At 37.5% G+C, this 21,850-nt stretch overlaps 1 protein-coding gene across 3 annotated transcripts in view; it reads right to left on the bottom strand.

The window, feature by feature from the left end:
• Positions 1 to 21,850, bottom strand: part of UBE3D (ubiquitin protein ligase E3D) — a 67,836-nt gene that overhangs the window by 15,116 nt on the left and 30,870 nt on the right. For all 3 annotated transcript variants that reach the window (XM_087944171.1, XM_087944177.1, XM_087944165.1), the window contains exons 8-9: positions 20,215 to 20,384; positions 3,242 to 3,380 (exon numbers count right to left, since the gene is read on the bottom strand). In XM_087944171.1, coding sequence (XP_087800297.1) covers positions 3,242 to 3,380; positions 20,215 to 20,384 — 309 coding nt within the window. The remainder of the gene's footprint in view (positions 1 to 3,241; positions 3,381 to 20,214; positions 20,385 to 21,850) is intronic.

Here is a 21,850-nt window from a genome sequence, read left to right as displayed (position 1 = left end):
CAGGCATATTAATTAAACTGGTAAACTTCTCAGCCTAACAAAGTGATTCTAGAAGAATTAAGCTTCAATGTTTATGACAAGATAAGCAAACACATGAAAACACAAACACATTCTGCGGGTGTTTTGCCAGAGTTACCTTGCTTTCTCTGACATCAGGGCGACAGAAAACCAAAACAAACAAGAACTCAAGCACAAATCTTTTCAGAGATTGAATTTTTACAATGATACATCAGACAACTTAACACATTTCTCTAACATTCCTGTCAGGGGAAAAGCAAGAATTTCACTTTAGTATTTGTCATTAACGTTAACTCTGAAGGCTTCAAAGTGAAACAGGGATTGCTGAAATTAAATAGACCACTGATGTTTTCTTTTCTGGGTACATAAAACTAGGTGTGGGGGAGGGAAAAATGTAATGTTCCAAAGGCTATACTTTTGGTTTCTCTTTAAGCTGTTCATAACAGAAAATGTACATGGTACATTAGCCCTTTCAGGCAAGAAATGTAAAGTCACTGGAATGGTACCATGGTGTGTGTGTGTGTGTGTGTGTACGCATGCATGCGTGCCGCATGTGCGCGCACACACACACACATGTATGTTGGCTAATAGCAGAGTGTTGTATCCCAGTGCTTTGCATTAAAGAAAATGTCTTATAATCTATAGATTCATAGAACTTATATATTTTCAAAATAGAATAAGACCAAAAAATGCAATCTGATGTTATTATTATTATCCAATTTAACAGAATGACTCCTCAGAGTGACTTTTCCCCAACTCTAGCGGGGATATTCTTTTACAAACAACCTTCCTATCTGAATCTTGCATTTATAGGAAAAGTTCCTCCCTCAAGCCAGCCATGGCAACTTCAGCATTTTATTATGCAAGCATATCGAGGTACCTATCCCCCTCCTTAAACAGTGATATTCAAAGGGTTAAATAGAACAGAGAATTATTATTTCTGCTTGAAACAGAAATCACACTGACCTCAGATAAAATATCCAGAATGTATCTTTTATTATTTGAACCTGGGGTTTTGTTAAAGTCAGTAACTCATTACTATAAATAACACAGTGATATTTGTACATTTTTGGGGTAGTTTGCAAAAGAATTTTCCCAAACATTGCAAGAGGTAAAGTGCTTTTTAAATAAATTGACAAATGCACTCTTTCCTTTACCATCTGGTGCCAGAACTGGGTTGTAAAGAAAACAAAGTTCAGATGGCATTCTAGTAGGCCCAGAGTTATCTTGAGGTAAGATGGGTGGAATGAATGAATGAATGAATGAATCCTGTGAGAATGAGATAGGGGAAAACCTGAGATAGTCCTCTAGCTTGTTTGCAAGACCTGGGCTCTGGCAGAGAATAAAGCTCAAGTAAGAAAGTACAAGTTGAATTAACACTTATTTTAAGAATTATTGTCCCAGCTCCTGTTTCTGTTCAAGTAAAGTTTTAAGAAACCTTAAAGAGCCACAGACTTCCTTTCCCCACTCCAATATCTTGGTGCTGACTCTTTCTCCCAAATGGTTTAGATTAGAAACACTATCAGGTGATTGGAAGGCTACATCCTCCAACTGAGACAGGGTTGATGGCTTTCCTAAAATAGAGGAAACTGAGTTAAGCCTCTCCCCTGAAGAGGAATAAATTGAGGTTCATCATACTCTATCAGAACTCTACTTGGCTCCCTGACTTTGGGACCCCCAGGGATTCAATAGCAAGTAGTAAAGGTACTTTACTACTTTTCCAGTCGTATCCAACTCTAGCGGGCAGTGTGTCACCAAAAATATTTGAAAAAAGATTGTCCAAAAGTATTCCTAAGGGCATCTGGCCAGCATCACTATATGCCGGGGATGGAAAGCTGTTACCTTCCCAACAAAGTGATACTTATATGTATTTGCATGCTTTTGAACTGCTTAGGTGGGCAGGAGCTGGGGCAAGTAATGGGAGTTCACTCCATCACACAGTCCTTGGGTGTCGAACCTGAGCTGTCAGGTCTCCTGCTGATAAGCTTATCGTTTTTAACCACTGAGTCAGATAATCAGAGTTGGAAGGGACCTTGTAGCTCATCTAATCCAACCCCCCACCCAAGCGGGAGACCCTACACCATTTCTGACAAATGGCAGTCCAATCTCTTCTTGAAAGTCTCAACTGATGGTGCTCCCACAACTTCCGAGGGCAATTTCTGTTCCATTGGTTGATTGTTCTCACTGTCAGAAAGTTCCTCCTTGTTTTCAGGTTAAATCTCTCCTTGTTCAGTTTCCATCCATTATTCCTTGTCTGGCCTACAGGAGCTTTAGAAAATAGCATGACCCCTTCCTCCCTGTGGCAGCCCCTCAAACATTGGAAGACCACTATCATGTCTCCCCTGGTCCTTCTCTTTACTAGACTAGCCAAGCCCAGTTCCTGCAACCATTCATTTTATGTTTTAGCCTCCAGTCCCCTAATCATCCTGGTTGCTATTCTCTGTACTTTTTCTTGAGTCTCAACATCTTTTTTATAATGTGGTGACCAAAACTGGATGCAGGACTCTAGGTGTGATCTTACTAAGGCTTTATAGAGTGGTATTAGTACTTCCCTTGAGCAAGTCATCATGCCCCCTTAGCAGTAATATAACATACAGGTAGTATGTCAGCAAAACTGCACTTGGGAGCTTTCCTTCAGTAGCAAGGATCATTACAGCATGCTATTAAATTAGATTAAATTGATCAGTAGAAATACTAATTATGGCTAAAGTGTGGCAGATAAGTCTCTCCAGTGGAAAAAAGATATGCCCACAAGCATGATGAATTCATTGGATTTTTGGGCTTTATCCGTTTATGAAGTGAAGTAGATAGAACAGAAAGGAATTGCCCCAACACAATGAGTAACCGGAGCTTTGGAAATTTATCTTCCAAGAGCACATTCCAAGACAATGCCGTATGACTGATGGTGGTGAGCATCACTCAAAGGGCAGAGAAGAATCACCAACACATCTTGCACAAAGGAGGGAAAAAAATGTAACATTTTCAGCAAGTTAAATAGGTGAACACAACACTACCTTCAGCTTCATATATTATCTTCCGTTGTGTGCATGAAAATGGATAAAAATGATTTATTCAATCCATAATTGGGTACTAAACGAAGAGAGCAAAGAAAGGTCAATGAAACATCTGCTATTATTAACTATTCCATTTGGATAAAGATCTAGATTCCAAAGCTTATTCTTGCAATATTAAAATATGATGTGAAAGAACATGATTTCTTTACCTGGAAAGAATTCATCCAGCGAAGAGAAGGAGGCAACGAAGCATTACTCTGAGATAGTATCAACAGAAGTTCCAAACAGGTTTTTGATGGAAATGTCAGGGGAGAGACTCCAATATCTTCTCTCCATGCATCAACAAGACTGGAATGAAACAAGAATTCTGGATGTAATATGTTTTAATACGTGAAAACCAATAAATGTTGCTTATAAAGCAGGTTTAGCTACACAGAAATAGAGCAATGGATATAATGCTCTCTTGTTCAAATCTTATTCAGTTACTTAAGCCAGGGATGTCAAACTCACGATGACACGTCACGTGCCATATCGCAACTTTCCCTTCCTTCACTAAATTGGGGGTGGGCGTGGCCAGTGACACATCTGGCCCGCAGGCCATGAGTTTGACACCCCTGACTTAAGCGGTTGGCATGTGATCATAAATGCCTAATGAGATCATATTTATTTATTTTTATTCCATTTACAGGAGTAGAAAACTGAAGACTCTTAAGACATATCAGAAGATGTTACTACTGGCATCACTTGGTTTCTGCCATGATCTTTGCTTCATCTGTTCTTTGATACAAAAATATAGAACTGAGCATTCTGCAAAGCCAAGCACATGCATGGGACATCTTTATTTACAAGGATGCTCCTTGGACTCATTATTTTCATAGAATTTTTTTTAAAAAATCCACTTGCTTCAGAATGTTCCTATCTATACAGAAAAATGTACCAAAAGAAAACAAAAAAACCGAAGAGCATTGTGCATTGTAGATAACAACGTTCTTTTGTATTTCAAGCATATAATTATTATATTGCCATAATTGCATAAAGGATGAAATGCTGTAGCTAAGAAGAAACAACTAGGAAACCACAGAAATCCATGGTTTGGGTTTCAATAAAAAATATTTGATATTTGTGGGAAGATAGGGAGAGAAGAGTAGAATGAATTCAGTTCAAAAGCATAGATCGGATTGAAGGAGCTGTAATTCTTTCAGGGTTTGGGAAATTTTCAAAAGGGGGTTAGGCCAGTTTTAGTTCGTTTCCTGTGAGATAGCTTGGTTTGAGGCGAGAGGAGAGGAGAGGAGACTGGTCCAGTTACCTAACTACCAGAAATTTGACCTTGAACCTCTCTGGTGCCAACCCAAATCTTCATCATTATACTTTTTGCCTGACCAACAGCTTTGATAAAATATGTTGTTGTTACTGTTATTTTAACCACTGTATCTTAATTCTTGCCAGCTGATGGGGTAAAAATGATGCTTGCTCTGATGGAGTACACAATGAAAAACAGCCTCCAAGTATTTGTAAACTGCTTATGCCTCAGTCAGATCCTTGAGGTTTACATGAGTTTATATGCTGAACCATTTTATTAAAAACGTGTTTGTATTCACCATACTTGGGCAACCTATTCTGCACATACAATCCCTGCAGAGTGATGCATGATGACAAATCTCACTTCTTTCAACAGCAGCTCATTATACAGCCTTCTGGAGCATGCACTTATGAATAGAGCCCCATCATGGTGGGATGTCAAGAGATTAAAAAGCAAAATGTATCAACACTTCTGCCTCTGTTAAAAATAAGCTGACGTTATGAAATTCATCTCCCTTGGAGAAGTGTCTTGCCCAGAGGGGTTGCTAACAATAGTGCAATATTATGAAAGTTAATTACTGCTACAGAAGAATGAGCATGCTTTCAAATTTCCCCAAAAAGAAATCCAAGCTAGTTAAACAAAATAGAATCCCCAGATGAATGGAGGAAGATGGAGAAAATGCTGGACATGATGAAAGTTTTCCATTTATCTTGCTGGGGAAGTTAGAGGTATAAATCAAATTAGATTTTATGAAAGCTTTTCCTATGAAACAGCCCCTCCCACTCCCCTGGGGTTCAGATTGCCCCAACACAGTTGGTAAAAAAAACAAAAACCTAATTCTTCTCTCTGGCTTCAAAGTCGGAATGCTAGAGGAACCCATTGTGTGTGTTTTGACCTGCACTGTTTAACTGTTTTGATGAGTTGATAGTTTTTGTTGGTCATCTTTTGTTGGCTTTTTTTTTTTTTTTGCTGTTTTCATATATAGGTTTCTGTTTTTATGCTTTGTTACTCACCCAGAGTTACTGGATTAAAGTGGAGGAGGGGAGGGAGAAGTGGGAAAGTTTGCAAAATAAATAAATAAAATAAATCACTGGGTCAAAATGACAATAGTGCTACCCTTGCATTTCTGAAGAAGATATAAAGGAGATATAAATTATAAACATATAAGTTATATGAAGCTTCTCCAATAGAGAACCTAGAATAAAGGAGAAATTTCTTGTCAGTGATAACAATTCATCAGTGGAACAGCTTGCCTCCAAAAGTTGCAAGTGCTCCATCCCTGGAGGTTTTTAAGAAGAGATTGAACTGCCACTTGTCCAGAATGGCATAGGATCTCCTGCTTGAGCAGGGGATTGGTCTAGAAGACCTCCAAGGTCCCTTCCAATTCTTATTCTGTAATTCTGCAATAAATATATCATTTTATAAAGATATAAAATTCAGAACTGCTACAACACTTGGTCTTCTCTTTAGGCAGAGAGTGGAAACAAATTTAACAGCCTGGAAGCTAATTTTAGGTACCTGATTTGAGGATAGAGGAAATAAAAAGGTTTTCTGAACATTGGAAGTCAAAGAAAAAATTCTGAGGGATGTGAAAGATTACTCTCTATTTGAAGAAAATTGAACTGAGCCAATAGTAAGGGAAAGTTTTGAATTAGCTTCAAATATTCTAATGGGGCATTACCTTCCAGAAAATAGGAACAGCAGCAGGAGAAAGAAATGAGGACACAACAAAACTACACCGAACACCGATTGATACAGACACATCATCTAAATTGAGCACGTGAAATAGAAAACTCAAGACGGCTGAGTAGAACAGTGGAATAGAACAGAGACCTGGACAATTCTGAGACAGAATAAGGAAGGACACAAAACCTGATTAAACCGGAGACCAATCATGGATGATCAAAAAGTAACCTGTGTGAATATTTACAATGGATGGCTAACAAACAGCTTAATGAAAAGGTTTGCTTTGCAGTTATGATGTGATTTACAAATATTAGAAAAGAAGCCATAGCAGTTATGGCCGACTTACAGCAGATGTTCTATTCATTCCTTGTACAGGAAGATCACCGTAACTACCTCTGCTTCCTGTGGTTTAGTGATAATCAAAACAACCAACGGATTTCTGAATACTGAATGAGGGTGCATGTATTTGGCAACGGCTCCTCCCCTGCAATTGCGAACTATGGTCTCCAACGTACTGCTCAAGAGGGAGGAGACAAATGCGGAGCAGAAGCTCAACGCTTTGTAGAACACGACTTCTACGTAGACAAAGGCTTGAAATCGGTAGCCACCCCAGCGGAGGCCATAGGCCTCTTGAAGAACACACAACAAATGCTAGGGACGGCCAACCTCAAGCGACACAAGATAGCGTCCAATAGTGAAGAAGTACTAAAGGCGATTTCGGCAGCGATGCCCCCTTTATCCAATGCAGTCTCGGCTTGTGTTGGGACTTGAAGAAAGACTTCTTCACCTTCAAAACCCCAGCCCTAAAGACTGGCTTCACGAGGAGAGGAGTGCTCTCAACAGTTAACAGCCTGTTCGATCCTTTAGGGTTTGCAGCTCCCATCACCATTCAAGGTAGAATCCTACTGCGCACACACTCCCAAAACACCAAAGATTGGGATGAACCCCTCCCACCAGAGCAGAAACAAGAATGGGAGACATAGTGCAACTCTCTATGCTGTCTCCACAACATTCACCTACAGCGCACGTATGTTCCCATCTCGCCCACCACGGCACAAAGAAAGGAACTGCACGTTTTCTCAGATGCGTCAACAAAGGCAGTAGCAGCCGTGGCATACCTTAAAGTCTACAGCGGGGAGAGCAACGTGTATATCGGATTCGTCATGGGAAAAGCAAAACTAGCACTGCAAAAAGGTCATACTATACCACGGCTGGAACTTTGTGGAGCTGCGCTGGCCACAGAACTATCAGACATGATAACGAAGATGATAGATCTTCCTTAGAACTCACCACCTTCTATACAGACAGCAGAGTGGTACTGGATTATATCTACAAGAGTAGGCGCTTCTACGTCTATGTGAATAACAGAGTTGAACGGATCAGGAGATCTTCTGAACCTGTGCAGTGGCAGTATGTTCCAACAGACCAGAACCTTGCAGGTCATGTGACAAGGTCTATTCCTGCATCCCAGTTATCAACTTCTACCTGGCTCAAAGGCCCCAAGTTCTTGTGGCGTACAGATGCCTTGGAGCCAGGGAAAACCGGTTTGTATGAACTCCTAGATCCAAACAATGATGGCGACATTTGACCGCTAGTCAAGAATGTAAAACCGGTCGCCCCTCTGGTCGTCTGCCTGGCAAAAACGGTTGAACGTGAGAAGGAAAGCCCCTTAAAACCTGCTCGCTTTGAACGCTTCTCCCAATGGAAACCTCTCATACTGGGAATGACTGTGGTCATCCACACAGTCGTCCGTCTCCTCGGTCTTCGGAAAGGCTTCAAGTCATACTTCCCAGACCACTATACTCATGCTGAGAGACGAATATTGAGAAGTGTACAAAAAGAGGCATATGCGTCGGAATACAGATGCCTGAGTGCAGGGAAGCCCATACCACAATCTAGTCCACTTCTGAGACTGACCCTATACCTCGACAACCAGGAGGTACTTCGCGTAGGAGGTCGCCTACACAAAGCAGAAATGGACTCATACACCAAGCACCCCATCATCCTTCCTGCTAACCAACATGTAACAAGGCTGTTAGTACAACACTACCATGAAGCAATCCATCATCAAGGCTGCCACTTCACAGAAGGTGCCCTCAAAGTGAATGGACTCTGGATCGTAGGCGCCAAAAGATGTATTACAACTGTTCTGCAGTCTTGCTTACATTGTCACAAACAATGGGGTCACACTCTACACCAAATGATGGCTGACCTACCACCCGAGCACCTGAGTTCCGAACCACTATTCACCAATGTAGGCCTCGAAGTATTTGGCCCCTGGTCTGTGTCTGCCTGACGGACCAGGGACGGTCAAGCTAATAGCAAACAATGGACAGTACTCTTCACTTGTCTCAGCATTCGAGCGGTCCATATCGAAGTCATCGAATCTATGGACATCTCTTGCTTCATCAACGCCCTGAGAAGGTTTCAAGCCTACAGAGGCCCAGTCAAGGTATTCAGATCTGACTGTGGAATGAACTTTGTAGGTGCTTGTAAAGAACTACAGATAGATGACGGCATTCACCCTGACTCGCCGATCGACGGCTACCTTAAATCCAACAAGTGCAGATGGATATTTAATCCTCCCCACGCATCTCACATGGGAGGAGCGTGGGAACGCATGATTGGAATAGCTTGTAGAATCCTACATTCCATGTTGCCAAAAGCACCTAAACAGACACATGAGATTCTATCTACCCTTATGGCAGAAGTCGCAGCCACCATCAATGGCCGACCTTTAGTTCCGTTCTCTTCAGATTCTGAAAATCCGACTATTCTCACTCCAGCTGCCTTGCTAACGCAGAAGACGGGTGATTGGCCCGCACCGTTAGGGAACTTTGATACTTAGGACTTGTACAAACAACAATGGAGACAAATTCAACAGCTTGCCAACACCTTTTGGAACCGTTGGAAGCAAGAGTACCTGTCTACTCTACAAGACTGCTGTAAATGGAAGACCAAAGAACCGAACCTCGAAGAGGGGAAACATTGTCTTGCTGAAAGACAAAAGAAGGTGACACCAGAATGAATACTGTGGTGAGATAATTCCATTCCAGCACTACTATATCAAAGAAAAACAGAATGGCTGGAAAGATATGAGTAATGATGTCAATAAACCCAGCAATCAACAAACTGGTCATTCTGATGGGTGAAGGTACTGGAAAGCCAGTGTCTAGAGATAACATTCCTGGGATTAGAAAACATTGCAGGTCTCAACCTCTCCCTTCCAAACAGGGAGTAAAACTGTAATAATACTCAAATTTAAATTAAGTGAAAATTACTAGTCACAATCTAATATAATGTTCTGCTTAATACTATAAGAAGAGAAGGGAAGAGGGGCTAATTAATTTAGTCCTTTCTCTCCAAGGATGGTCTTTAGCTCCTAATATTTTCTCACTGGCTTTCAATTTGACAGGTGAAAAATATGATGTATGATTGGCCATTTATTCTTTTTTTTTTTCATTTGCAGCAAAATGTAAATGGCTAGATCATCTTACATTCTCTGCAATTTTCATTATTTTTGAGTAGGAATGATTAGACAAGTGGTAAGTTTCAATTCTATTGGTGCAACTTGAAACTGAACCATTGTTAGGTAAGCAAAATAACTCTTTTAAGATGTTTCTTGCTTGTTGGAGTGATGGATGAATAAGAGTGAGTGGGGAGAGTTCACTTAAAAGTGAATGAGCCAAAGACCTATATAAATGTCGTGTGTTAGAATCTAAACAGATATTGGACATAATGTATTAACTTCAACCCTGAAGTTGACCTGACAGAAGCCATTTTGACCATGAGTTTCCTACCATAAGATTTATTAAAATTCTGCTCTGATATCAGTGTGGCTTATTTACTCTGGTTTTTCAGTGTCTAAGGGCAGGAATGGTCTTGTCACTCATCCTTCCAGTGGTAATGGTGTTCATCTAAGCACCATGGGAACAGAAGCAGTATATGGAGATTGTCATTAGATTAAAATTGGTGAGTGAGATCAAGTAATTCAAGATCAAGATTTTATTTTCCTACCCTGTCCCACTCTATCCTATTCAACACACAATTCCCCCAGAATAGCAGAATAATAGGACTCATTCCCAATAACCCCAATTTGGACATCACTTTGCTCCCATTAAGAAGGCAGTATAATCAACTGTTGATTTCTCTGGACACTTGTTCTGGAATTGGTGGTCTTTTTATTAAATTGCAAGCTGTTCAATAAACCTATATAATTGTTGAAAGACATTGTGTTGCCTGATGTGGTTACTATGTCCGTTGGAGAGAGAGAGAGAGTGAAATCCCAAGATGGTTTAGGGTGACCCAAACCAACAAACCATAGTCCAAGCTGAGCAATGAAATTACTAGGACTAGAGCTGTATTTCAAAACAAGGGTGTCTTCTACTTTTAAATATATTAGGTTTACTCCTTTTTGGGTTGGAGAGAAGAAAATATATTTCTTTTTAGTCTGGTTTTTTTTCCAGCCATTCAGTAAGGTACTCTCTTCATCATGATCCCAACCTTATTTTCTTGAGAGGCAGTAGTCTTTTCCAAATACAATATCATATGAATATGCTACAGGAAAAAAAAAATCTCTTGGGCATCCCTTTTTATTAGATTGTTTTCAAGCAAAAAAGTTGCTCTTATTAATCTAGAAATAATTTTAGATATTTTTTTTGTAAATTTTATTTGAGTTTTCACAAAAAAATACAAATAAAACATCTTTTTTGAAAGTAGCGTAATCCTGGGTTACATTTCTTCGTACAGACACAAATTCAATTTCATGCTCATTTTTATGTTCTATTCCATATCTTATTACTGTTTTACATTTTCTGCATAGCTTCTCCCCTCTTTTAATTTTCTCAATTTTATTTTAATTATCTCGTCTCAATTCAAACCATTATATTTATATTTTTTGTCTGTCCTGTTTCAATTATCTATTATCTTTTCTCATTAAACAAAGTTTCTCCTGTAGTTACTGATTGGAGTATGACGCCTTTATATCTTTTAAATTTACCCATTTAACTCTTATTTAGGCTTCAATATATACCCTAAAGTTATAACATTCAATATAATACATAACTTCCATTCGGATTCTGCTTGGTACATTCTTAAAATACACACTATATTCTTTAAAAAAGAAAAAATTATAAATATATGTAATTAAAACAACACATTCCATTCCATTCCAATTCAATTCTATCATTAATGTTAATATTCATTAAAATCTTAACTTCTTTAACATTACTTTTCAATTAAATATCATACTTCTATGGGAACAATTATAAGCTTTCCATAATTAATTCCCCCCCTTCACTTATATTTTATAAAACATTAACTAATTAAAATGTTCCCATCCCTTCCTAATTCAATTTTCTCATTTATTTTATTTCACTTATTTTATTAACAAACATTTCACTAAATTACACTAACTATTTTATCCCTCATTTTAATCATACACTGTTTCCAATTTTCTAAAGTTATTTCTATTACTAATATAACAATACAATCTTATGTACCTTTACAGAATCCCTTTTTCAGTTAAATTTTCACCCATGATCTCTAAATAGTTCCTGTTTATATCTTGTTCCGGTCCTTTGTAACTTCTTTTCCTTTCCTTCTTCCCTTTCTTCTCTCTCCCCTTTTTACCCCCTTGTCTCTCTACCTCTATTTCTCTCTTCTGTATTCCCCTCTTCTGTTGCTTTCCAGTATTATACTTATTTTTTGAATTATTTTTCTTTTCTTTGGTTGTTTTTTTAAGTCTTAAATTCTCCATTCTCTTTGCCCCCCATTCCTTTTTCTTCCCCACATAGAATTACTTGTTCATTAAAGATGGCTTCTTCTTTGTCCCAGTCTTCTTGTTTTGCAGACATTTCTTGTTGTTTCTCATAGTTCCAAATCTCCATTTCTAAGAATTGAAAAATGAAGCCAAAAGAACCTCTCCCTTCTTGTGCATCTTCTTTATACTTTTTAAGTCCCATTTTCAATTCATCCAGAAGTAGTGCCATTGCATAAATTTTTAAACAACCACCTGATTAATTTTAGTCATTCAAATGCAATAACCAAGAATCCAAAGATCACCAAGTAATCCAAATACACGCAAGCTGTTTCTTTTTGCTCTTTTTTTCACTTTCTCTTCCTGGGGTTCTACTGTTTAGTTACAAAGTTTCAGTTAAAATGTATTTTTTAGAAGTCTTGTTGAAGTTTTACTGTAGATTCTTTTTAATTCCAGGCAGTCTCCTCCCTCTTTCCAGATCCTGCCCTTTAATTCTTTTTCTCTCCCTTCCTGCTTATGAAAAAAAAATTAGTGTCCAGAAATCTTTATTATCCCTTTGACATTTTGTTTTATTTTCAGCTTAATTGCCTGTTGATGTCAAAGCGGATTTTTCCGATTTCTTATTTAAGTCTCTTAGTTGTCAGTATAGGGAAAGGAAGAGAAAAAAAACAAAAACCAAACCTTTCCCTTTTCACTTTCCTTCGCTGCTTCCGACTCTTCTTTGGGAGCAATATTATTTTTTTGTAAATTTAAATTCCAGGGTACCTTAGTTGTTGCTTTTGCAATTTAACCCGGTCAGCCAAAACTTTCACTTCTTATCTTCCTCTTCCACATTCTTTTCCGGTCGAGTTCTTCTTTGAGTTGATCATTTCTGACCACCGCTGCAACCGCCTTCGGGAAAGGGAGTAATGGCCAGCCGAGGAGGAGAGATGCGGCTCTCCTCAACCCTGCTGGCAGTCTCCCCCCTCTTCACCACCTCTACAGGGTGGCTTAGCCCCGAAACCAGCGCTCCAGTGGCGAGCCCAGACCGAAACCGCGCACGATTGCAAATTTCTGTCTTTTGCCGAAGGAACTCAAACCGGAAGGGCGAAATAATTTTAGAATTTTAAGGTATGTGTCAGAATTAAACACTTATTTTGGCAAAATACACTTTACATACCTAAAAAGAAATGTTCTTTTTGATTTCAAAACACTCTGTCGATTTTTCCTCTACAACAACAGTGCTGCCTTGAACTAGCTTTACTTTACCCACCTAAACACGGACAAAACTTTTTCCCTTTAATAAGAACTTAAAACAAATAATCCCAAATCCCAGTGGGTCTTGTTAAAATCACCTCATAAAATTTTTACACTCTTGTATGACTTTGGAGAAGGAAATGTTGACCCAGCAGTTTGAGCTCACACTGACTAATGTCGCCTTGGGGAAGAGATTGTCAAAATTCATGTGCTTCCCTATTTGAAATGGATATAAAGCAGCCAATTATGATACATCACTGCAAACAGTAGCTAATGACAGATGATTTTTCAGACACAATAATCTAGTTTTCAAGTAAACAAAATTATAAAGGCAGCCCAACTATCGGGAACCTTAGTTGCTTACCTAATAAAAACCACAATCAAATCAGTATCATGGTTTTAGATTCTGGAATGTGCAAATCTGTGGTAGTTCTCTTGTTTAGCCCAGTGATAGATTACAGAAAGCCAAAAAGTCAGCAGTTTCATTTAGGGACTGAACTATTAGAAACTGCAGATGGAGAGGGGCAGCATTTCAATTATCCCCATCCTCCTCCTAAAGGAGACACTCTCAGCACCAAAAACTGATGCATAATTCTGTTAAATTATTGTGGTTAAACTGCTTACAGTAGCTACAACTCTTGTACTGTGGTCACCATTAACGTTCTATATTACTTTAGATCTGTGTAGCTACCAGTTCATGTTACAATTCAGTTAACAGGATAACAGAGTTGGAAGGGATCTTGGAGGTCTTCAAATCCAACCTCCTGCTCAGTCATGAAATCCTATACTATTTTAGACAAATGCTTGTCCAATCTCTTCTTTAAAATCTCCAGTGTTGGAGCACCCACAACGTCTAGAGACAAATCATTCCAGTGATCAATTGTTCTAACTATCAGGAAATCTTTCCTTAACTTCTAAGTTGATTCAATGTTTTGGATGGGAAATAAAGTCCCAAAATTATTTAGAATTAGAGCATCTGTTTTCTCTCATCTATATTGGGATCCATGAAAGGTAATTTTCTAGCTGTTTTTCGGAAGAGAACTGGAAAGTTTTTCAGTAATAACATTCAAGCTATTTCTCCTTTCTCCGAGTCTGCTAACCTAAACACCACAATTAAAGCACTAGAAAAGTTGCTGTTCTCTACATGGGATGATGATTAACCATTTATTTATCTGATTTATATCCTGCCTTTCTAATCAGAAGCACTAATCAGACCATTTCAGTTAAGATTAATGAGAGTAAGACTCCAACTGAGCCCAGAAATATGAGTCACCACATGACCATTCATTCATTAAGTGAGTCAACACATGACCATGACCAATTTTATGACCATTTTGTGCCAGTTGTTAAACAAACATTACAATCATTAAGTGAAGCTATTATATCCAATGGATGTTTTTTTGCCAGAAACCAGAAGTGAAGTATTCATTCCACTGGAGCTTGTTTGTGATCGTTAATTTTAGTGGCTCTTGTGTACTTCAAGTGTTCATCTTCTAGATGTATTTATTTTTATTTTTAGCCTGTACTTGTTGGCAGAAGTAACTCAGCTTTCCCTTTAATCAATTAAAGTGTAGTGGATTTTATTATATTTTTCTTATATTTTGTTATTTTGCTATTGTATACTGCCTAAAGCCCTTCAGAATAAGATGGATTATAAGCACCTCCCATTAATTAATCATTTTCCAGCAGTTATATTCATCTCATTAATACCTAAAGAGAAATACAGTCTCGTATTTCCAATCAGCGATGCAAGCCTATTTCTGACAACATAAATGGGGTTTGGAAAAAAATTGTGCTGCCTTCTGTACTGCAAGCAGATGAAAAATATCAGCCCAATAAGAGTAACTTTGCCTTTAGAATACACAATGTTTTAGGAGATCCACAAACGCTTTTGAATGTATTAAGAACTTGTTATGTGACATCCTCCTTCATAATGTCTTTTCAAATTACAGAAGTGCTTAGTAATTGCTAGGAGATCAAGAAAACAAAAAGGCCACATGCTCCCTGTTTAATAAGCTCAGTCAATAAAAATGAGCGCTGAAGAGCATTCGTCATGACATTTTGTGGTATACAGTGATGGAAACATGAGTTTCTGTAAGTGAGTTGTGACAGGATATGGAAAAATTGCATAGTACATGATTTCCCAGACTAGGTCCCAGTGTCTTCTTTGTGCAAATTCTGGTAAAAAATCTATAAACATCCTGGGTGAAATTCACAGTAAGCTGTTTTGGGTTTTAGGCACATTTGGAACTATACAGAATTTTTTTATGAGTATTCTCACAAAATGGATGCCATGAAGTTTGTGGCCATTCACAATTCACTTACTAGAAGGCAAACTGGAAGATGGCTGCCTACCCTTCCTCTTCTATGTTGCCCTCTTTATTTGAGGGGGGAGGGAAGCGAACATATTTTCAAACCAAGATTGGGCTGGAGTCAGCCATCATTCTGATTTCCTAAAAAGGCTTCAAGATACAGAAGCATTCTTGGAAATAAAAATAATAAGGAAGGTAGTTTCCTACATATTTATTTTAAAGTATCCAAAAGTCAGGACAGAAAGTGAGCCCATTAGTATCTATAAATCACATTTATACAAGCATTCAAATCAACTGTATTTGAATACCCCTAATCTGGTGTATACTTTCTAGATCTTGAGTCATGACAGTTGGGCCATATTAATTAGGAATCCTGAAAAAGATTGGATTTACTTATCCACAAATTTGTAATAATAATTTTCTCACAAAACTAGTCCATAAACCTTAGAAACAGCTTTCACAAGCCCATCATGAATAGGAAAAAATACCCAAAATATCCAATATTCAAAATACATGAAATTGCAGATTTCTTGCACTTATGAAAAAAATTGCCCCAGTCCTACAGCTACTTCTCCAACTGATGGCTGCTCAGACTCTGTTTAATAATTCTAACTCTGAAGACAGAGTCTTCTACAATTAATTCTTACAGTAAAAAAATTGTGCCAACTTCAAACCTAATAAAACATAAATTAATAAATACTTTACATAATAAACTTTGGACTATTTGAAAACAATCCTGTCTCCACATAATCTCTACTTTTCCCAGAAAAACATACCCAACTTCTTCAACTACATCTCTCTGGATATTTTGTAGCTCATCACACTAGCCCAAGAAGAGGCAACAAGGCATGCTTCATATTTTTAGAGTCACAATTCTTATAAACACCCGAGTGACCATGCTAGGAAGGATTTCAAGGATTAACATTTTATAGCTTCAAGATACATCATGTTACAATTCAGTTAACAGGATAACAGAGTTGGAAGGGATCTTGGAGGTCTTCAAATCCAACCTCCTGCTCAGTCATGAAATCCTATACTATTTTAGACAAATGCTTGTCCAATCTCTTCTTTAAAATCTCCAGTGTTGGAGCACCCACAACGTCTAGAGACAAATCATTCCAGTGATCAATTGTTCTAACTATCAGGAAATCTTTCCTTAACTTCTAAGTTGATTCAATGTTTTGGATGGGAAATAAAGTCCCAAAATTATTTAGAATTAGAGCATCTGTTTTCTCTCATCTATATTGGGATCCATGAAAGGTAATTTTCTAGCTGTTTTTCGGAAGAGAACTGGAAAGTTTTTCAGTAATAACATTCAAGCTATTTCTCCTTTCTCCGAGTCTGCTAACCTAAACACCACAATTAAAGCACTAGAAAAGTTGCTGTTCTCTACATGGGATGATGATTAACCATTTATTTATCTGATTTATATCCTGCCTTTCTAATCAGAAGCACTAATCAGACCATTTCAGTTAAGATTAATGAGAGTAAGACTCAACTGAGCCCAGAAATATGAGTCACCACATGACCATTCATTCATTAAGTGAGTCAACACATGACCATGACCAATTTTATGACCATTTTGTGCCAGTTGTTAAACAAACATTACAATCATTAAGTGAAGCTATTATATCCAATGGATGTTTTTTTGCCAGAAACCAGAAGTGAAGTATTCATTCCACTGGAGCTTGTTTGTGATCGTTAATTTTAGTGGCTCTTGTGTACTTCAAGTGTTCATCTTCTAGATGTATTTATTTTTATTTTTAGCCTGTACTTGTTGGCAGAAGTAACTCAGCTTTCCCTTTAATCAATTAAAGTGTAGTGGATTTTATTATATTTTTCTTATATTTTGTTATTTTGCTATTGTATACTGCCTAAAGCCCTTCAGAATAAGATGGATTATAAGCACCTCCCATTAATTAATCATTTTCCAGCAGTTATATTCATCTCATTAATACCTAAAGAGAAATACAGTCTCGTATTTCCAATCAGCGATGCAAGCCTATTTCTGACAACATAAATGGGGTTTGGAAAAAAATTGTGCTGCCTTCTGTACTGCAAGCAGATGAAAAATATCAGCCCAATAAGAGTAACTTTGCCTTTAGAATACACAATGTTTTAGGAGATCCACGAACGCTTTTGAATGTATTAAGAACTTGTTATGTGACATCCTCCTTCATAATGTCTTTTCAAATTACAGAAGTGCTTAGTAATTGCTAGGAGATCAAGAAAACAAAAAGGCCACATGCTCCCTGTTTAATAAGCTCAGTCAATAAAAATGAGCGCTGAAGAGCATTCGTCATGACATTTTGTGGTATACAGTGATGGAAACATGAGTTTCTGTAAGTGAGTTGTGACAGGATATGGAAAAATTGCATAGTACATGATTTCCCAGACTAGGTCCCAGTATCTTCTTTGTGCAAATTCTGGTAAGGAATCTATAAACATCCTGGGTGAAATTCACAGTAAGCTGTTTTGGGTTTTAGGCACATTTGGAACTATACAGAATTTTTTTATGAGTATTCTCACAAAATGGATGCCATGAAGTTTGTGGCCATTCACAATTCACTTACTAGAAGGCAAACTGGAAGATGGCTGCCTACCCTTCCTCTTCTATGTTGCCCTCTTTATTTGAGGGGGGAAGGAAGCGAACATATTTTCAAACCAAGATTGGGCTGGAGTCAGCCATCATTCTGATTTCCTAAAAAGGCTTCAAGATACAGAAGCATTCTTGGAAATAAAAATAATAAGGAAGGTAGTTTCCTACATATTTATTTTAAAGTATCCAAAAGTCAGGACAGAAAGTGAGCCCATTAGTATCTATAAATCACATTTATACAAGCATTCAAATCAACTGTATTTGAATACCCCTAATCTGGTGTATACTTTCTAGATCTTGAGTCATGACAGTTGGGCCATATTAATTAGGAATCCTGAAAAAAGATTGGATTTACTTATCCACAAATTTGTAATAATAATTTTCTCACAAAACTAGTCCATAAACCTTAGAAACAGCTTTCACAAGCCCATCATGAATAGGAAAAAATACCCAAAATATCCAATATTCAAAATACATGAAATTGCAGATTTCTTGCACTTATGAAAAAAATTGCCCCAGTCCTACAGCTACTTCTCCAACTGATGGCTGCTCAGACTCTGTTTAATAATTCTAACTCTGAAGACAGAGTCTTCTACAATTAATTCTTACAGTAAAAAAATTGTGCCAACTTCAAACCTAATAAAACATAAATTAATAAATACTTTACATAATAAACTTTGGACTATTTGAAAACAATCCTGTCTCCACATAATCTCTACTTTTCCCAGAAAAACATACCCAACTTCTTCAACTACATCTCTCTGGATATTTTGTAGCTCATCACACTAGCCCAAGAAGAGGCAACAAGGCATGCTTCATATTTTTAGAGTCACAATTCTTATAAACACCCGAGTGACCATGCTAGGAAGGATTTCAAGGATTAACATTTTATAGCTTCAAGATACACTATTCTTGTTCTCATCATTGTAATCTCCCTGTTTTTAGCAAGTGTCAGTTATTCATATGGACTCAGATGCCCAGATTTCAAGTCCATCAACAACATTCCAATATGTTTGAGGTATGAAGAAGGCATATACTGTAGTTGCTCAGTTGCATGTTCTAAGGAGCTACAAATCATCTCTTGAAATAACAAGAATAGGAAATAAAGATTTTGCACAAATATGGATTATAGAGGATGCATTTTTTTAAAAAAAGGCAGTCATATCAGCTGTTTTAAAAAGTTCTCCATTGTAGCTTTGCTGTTTCCAGGTACAAAACAGATTGTAACATGTCAATTGGTTCCTTACCACGTTACATTAAACATATAATGAACAAAAGTAATCTCTTGTTAAAAGCCTCAGAATACAAATCTATTAAATTAAGCAGAAAATTAACACAGAAAATCAAAAGCCAGCAGTACCAACACTTGCATTCATTCAAGTTTCCTACGTCATACATATTTATTTTAAAAAGCAACTCATTAAAGAACTATGTGTAAGCATCGAAGTTAGTGAAAATAACCTGTTAATATAATTTTTACACATAGTACACACACTTTACACACCTAACACAGAAAGCAGCATTTCCTTGAGCCTCTGTGGCGCAGTGGTTAGAGTGCACCACTGCAAGCTACTTCTGCAGCCAGCTGCCTACAATTTGGCAGTTCAAATCCCACCAGGCTCAAGGTTGACTCAGCCTTCTATCCTTCTGAGGTGGGTAAAATGAGGACCCAAATTGTTGGGGGCAATATGCTGACTCTGTAAACCTCTTAGAGAGGGCTGTAAAGCACTATAAAGTGGTATATAAGTCTAAGTGCGATTTCTATTGCTATTTCATTTTTATAAATGTTTGTAAAATTAGAGTGGATGAATCAGAGACATAACAATTTTCTATGACTCCAATCCTGAGAAATTACATCCTTTTTAGTGATAAGCTTGTCCCAATATGATGATTTTTCAGGACATTTTACACATTGAATTGCTCTGGAAGGACTTTGGGTGAGTTACTGTTGTCTTGCTAGAGTTGGCTGATATTTCATTATTTATGCTATTATTTGTGGCATGTACAGTAATATTGATTGTAATTTGTGTTCTGTTATTATAGGTTATGGTTTGTTCTCATCATAGACTTTTTAATGTTAATGTCTATGAAAAGAACAAACCCTAACCAAAACACAATTAAATTATGTTGATGTACAGATTTGATACCCATGTGTTATTATTTATCTATCTGAGTTACACTGTGGATGTTTGTTGTGGAGGTGGCAGCATATAAATTCATATTCATGCATACACACACCAACATGCTGCACAAGAGACACATACACACACACAAACAGAATCAGTACTTACTCCTTGTTTCTGTTCTCAGTACAAGGATGGTAAAGAACTTTAACAGCCTTATGAATCTCAGCAGGCCTCAAAGGAGATGACAGCTCAGGTTCAAGTAATGTAAAAATGTTTTTGGAAACTGGGTTTCCTGACATTTCCACCATCAGTGTGTCACAATTCAATACCCAGATCTATGGATAAGAAACGTTATTACAAGTCATATTTAGAGATAAATGAAAGTGGAACTATTATTATGCATTGGAGACAAATTCCTTGTGTGTTCAATCACACTTGGCCAATAAAGAATTCTATTCTGCTCTGCTCTATTCTATTCTGTTCTATTCTTATCCCTATCCCTATCCCTATACGTATTCCTATTCTTTTTCTCACATAAAAAGCCATAGAGGACACAACACTACTACTGAGTTGCCCACAATTACTTGATTACAACACATTTTGGGCACTTGGCAACTGGCTCACCTTTACAGCCAGTTGCAGCATTCCACAGTCACATGACTGATTTATGATGGGGGTTTTCCCCCCTGGTTTCTGGCCTTTTTGGACATTCTAGTAAAGAACACCCCTTAGAAATACATGGGTTCACTTAATGACCACTGTAAAAAAGTGAAATAATTCAGGTCCAGCTTATTTCTTTAAAAAATTTAATGCAATTTTATTGATAATGTAAATCTGTACCTTTAGCTTTTATATTCTGTTTTTGTTTCAGAATTTTGATAGTTGCCTTGAGTAATAGCCACAGTAGAAAAATGGATTATAACCTAACCACTCATTCAAACCAAATAAACCAACGCATTATGGCTGTCATGACTTACAATATTCTGGTTATATGTCAGACTGGTTATATGTCGAGGGCTACCTACACCTGGTTTTTAAAGCTCCTGTGCTCTCTGGAAAATGCCAGTTACTAGCTTTGTCTTTATAGGGGAAAAATTCATTTGGTTGTTTTGCTAAAAGGTAAAACAGACAAGGATATTTCAAGGTTTGTATAAAAGCTTCTTGCTGTTATTTCGGAACTGTAGAAAATGTGCTCTCAAAATTAAAAAAGAATGGCTGACTTCACCACTGATGATGAGCTCCTATTATAAATTGGCAATGCACACACACACACATCAGGATGGGTGGCTTCCATACCCAACCAGCATTTTACTATTGGTGTTGGAAAGATAAAAAGGAATCTCCTTAGTCAGGAGATAAGATCAAGTTATGTGGTTGGAGAACTCTGAAGTTAATCAATGGAACTCTTTTTAGAAAAAGAGAAAGCATTGGTTTATTTGATTTGAATGAGTGATTAGATTATAATCCATTTTTCCACTCTGGGTAATACTCAAGGAAACTATAGGTAGTTCTCAATTTATGACCACAATTGAGTCCAAAATGTATATTGCTCAATGAGAAATTTGTTAAGTGAGTTTTACCCCATGTTTACGACTTTTCTTGCCACATTTCTTAAGCAAATCACTGTAGTTGTTAAATTATAAACACAGTTATTAACCCCCTGGTTTCCCCATTTACTTTGCTTGTGAGAAGGCTGCAAAAGGTGATATAACATGATTCTGAGACAGTGCAACAGTCATAAATCTGAGTCGGTTGCCAAGAATCTGAATTTAAATTACATGACCATGGGGATGTTGCAATA

Source organism: Notechis scutatus, chromosome 1 (genome assembly GCF_049901735.1).
Source record: "Notechis scutatus isolate UNSWTSFEM ecotype Mainland chromosome 1, rNotScu1.2, whole genome shotgun sequence".
Lineage (NCBI taxonomy): Eukaryota > Metazoa > Chordata > Lepidosauria > Squamata > Elapidae > Notechis > Notechis scutatus.
Note: the sequence above shows the minus strand (reverse complement) of the source record. Positions and strands in the feature narration are given on the sequence as shown.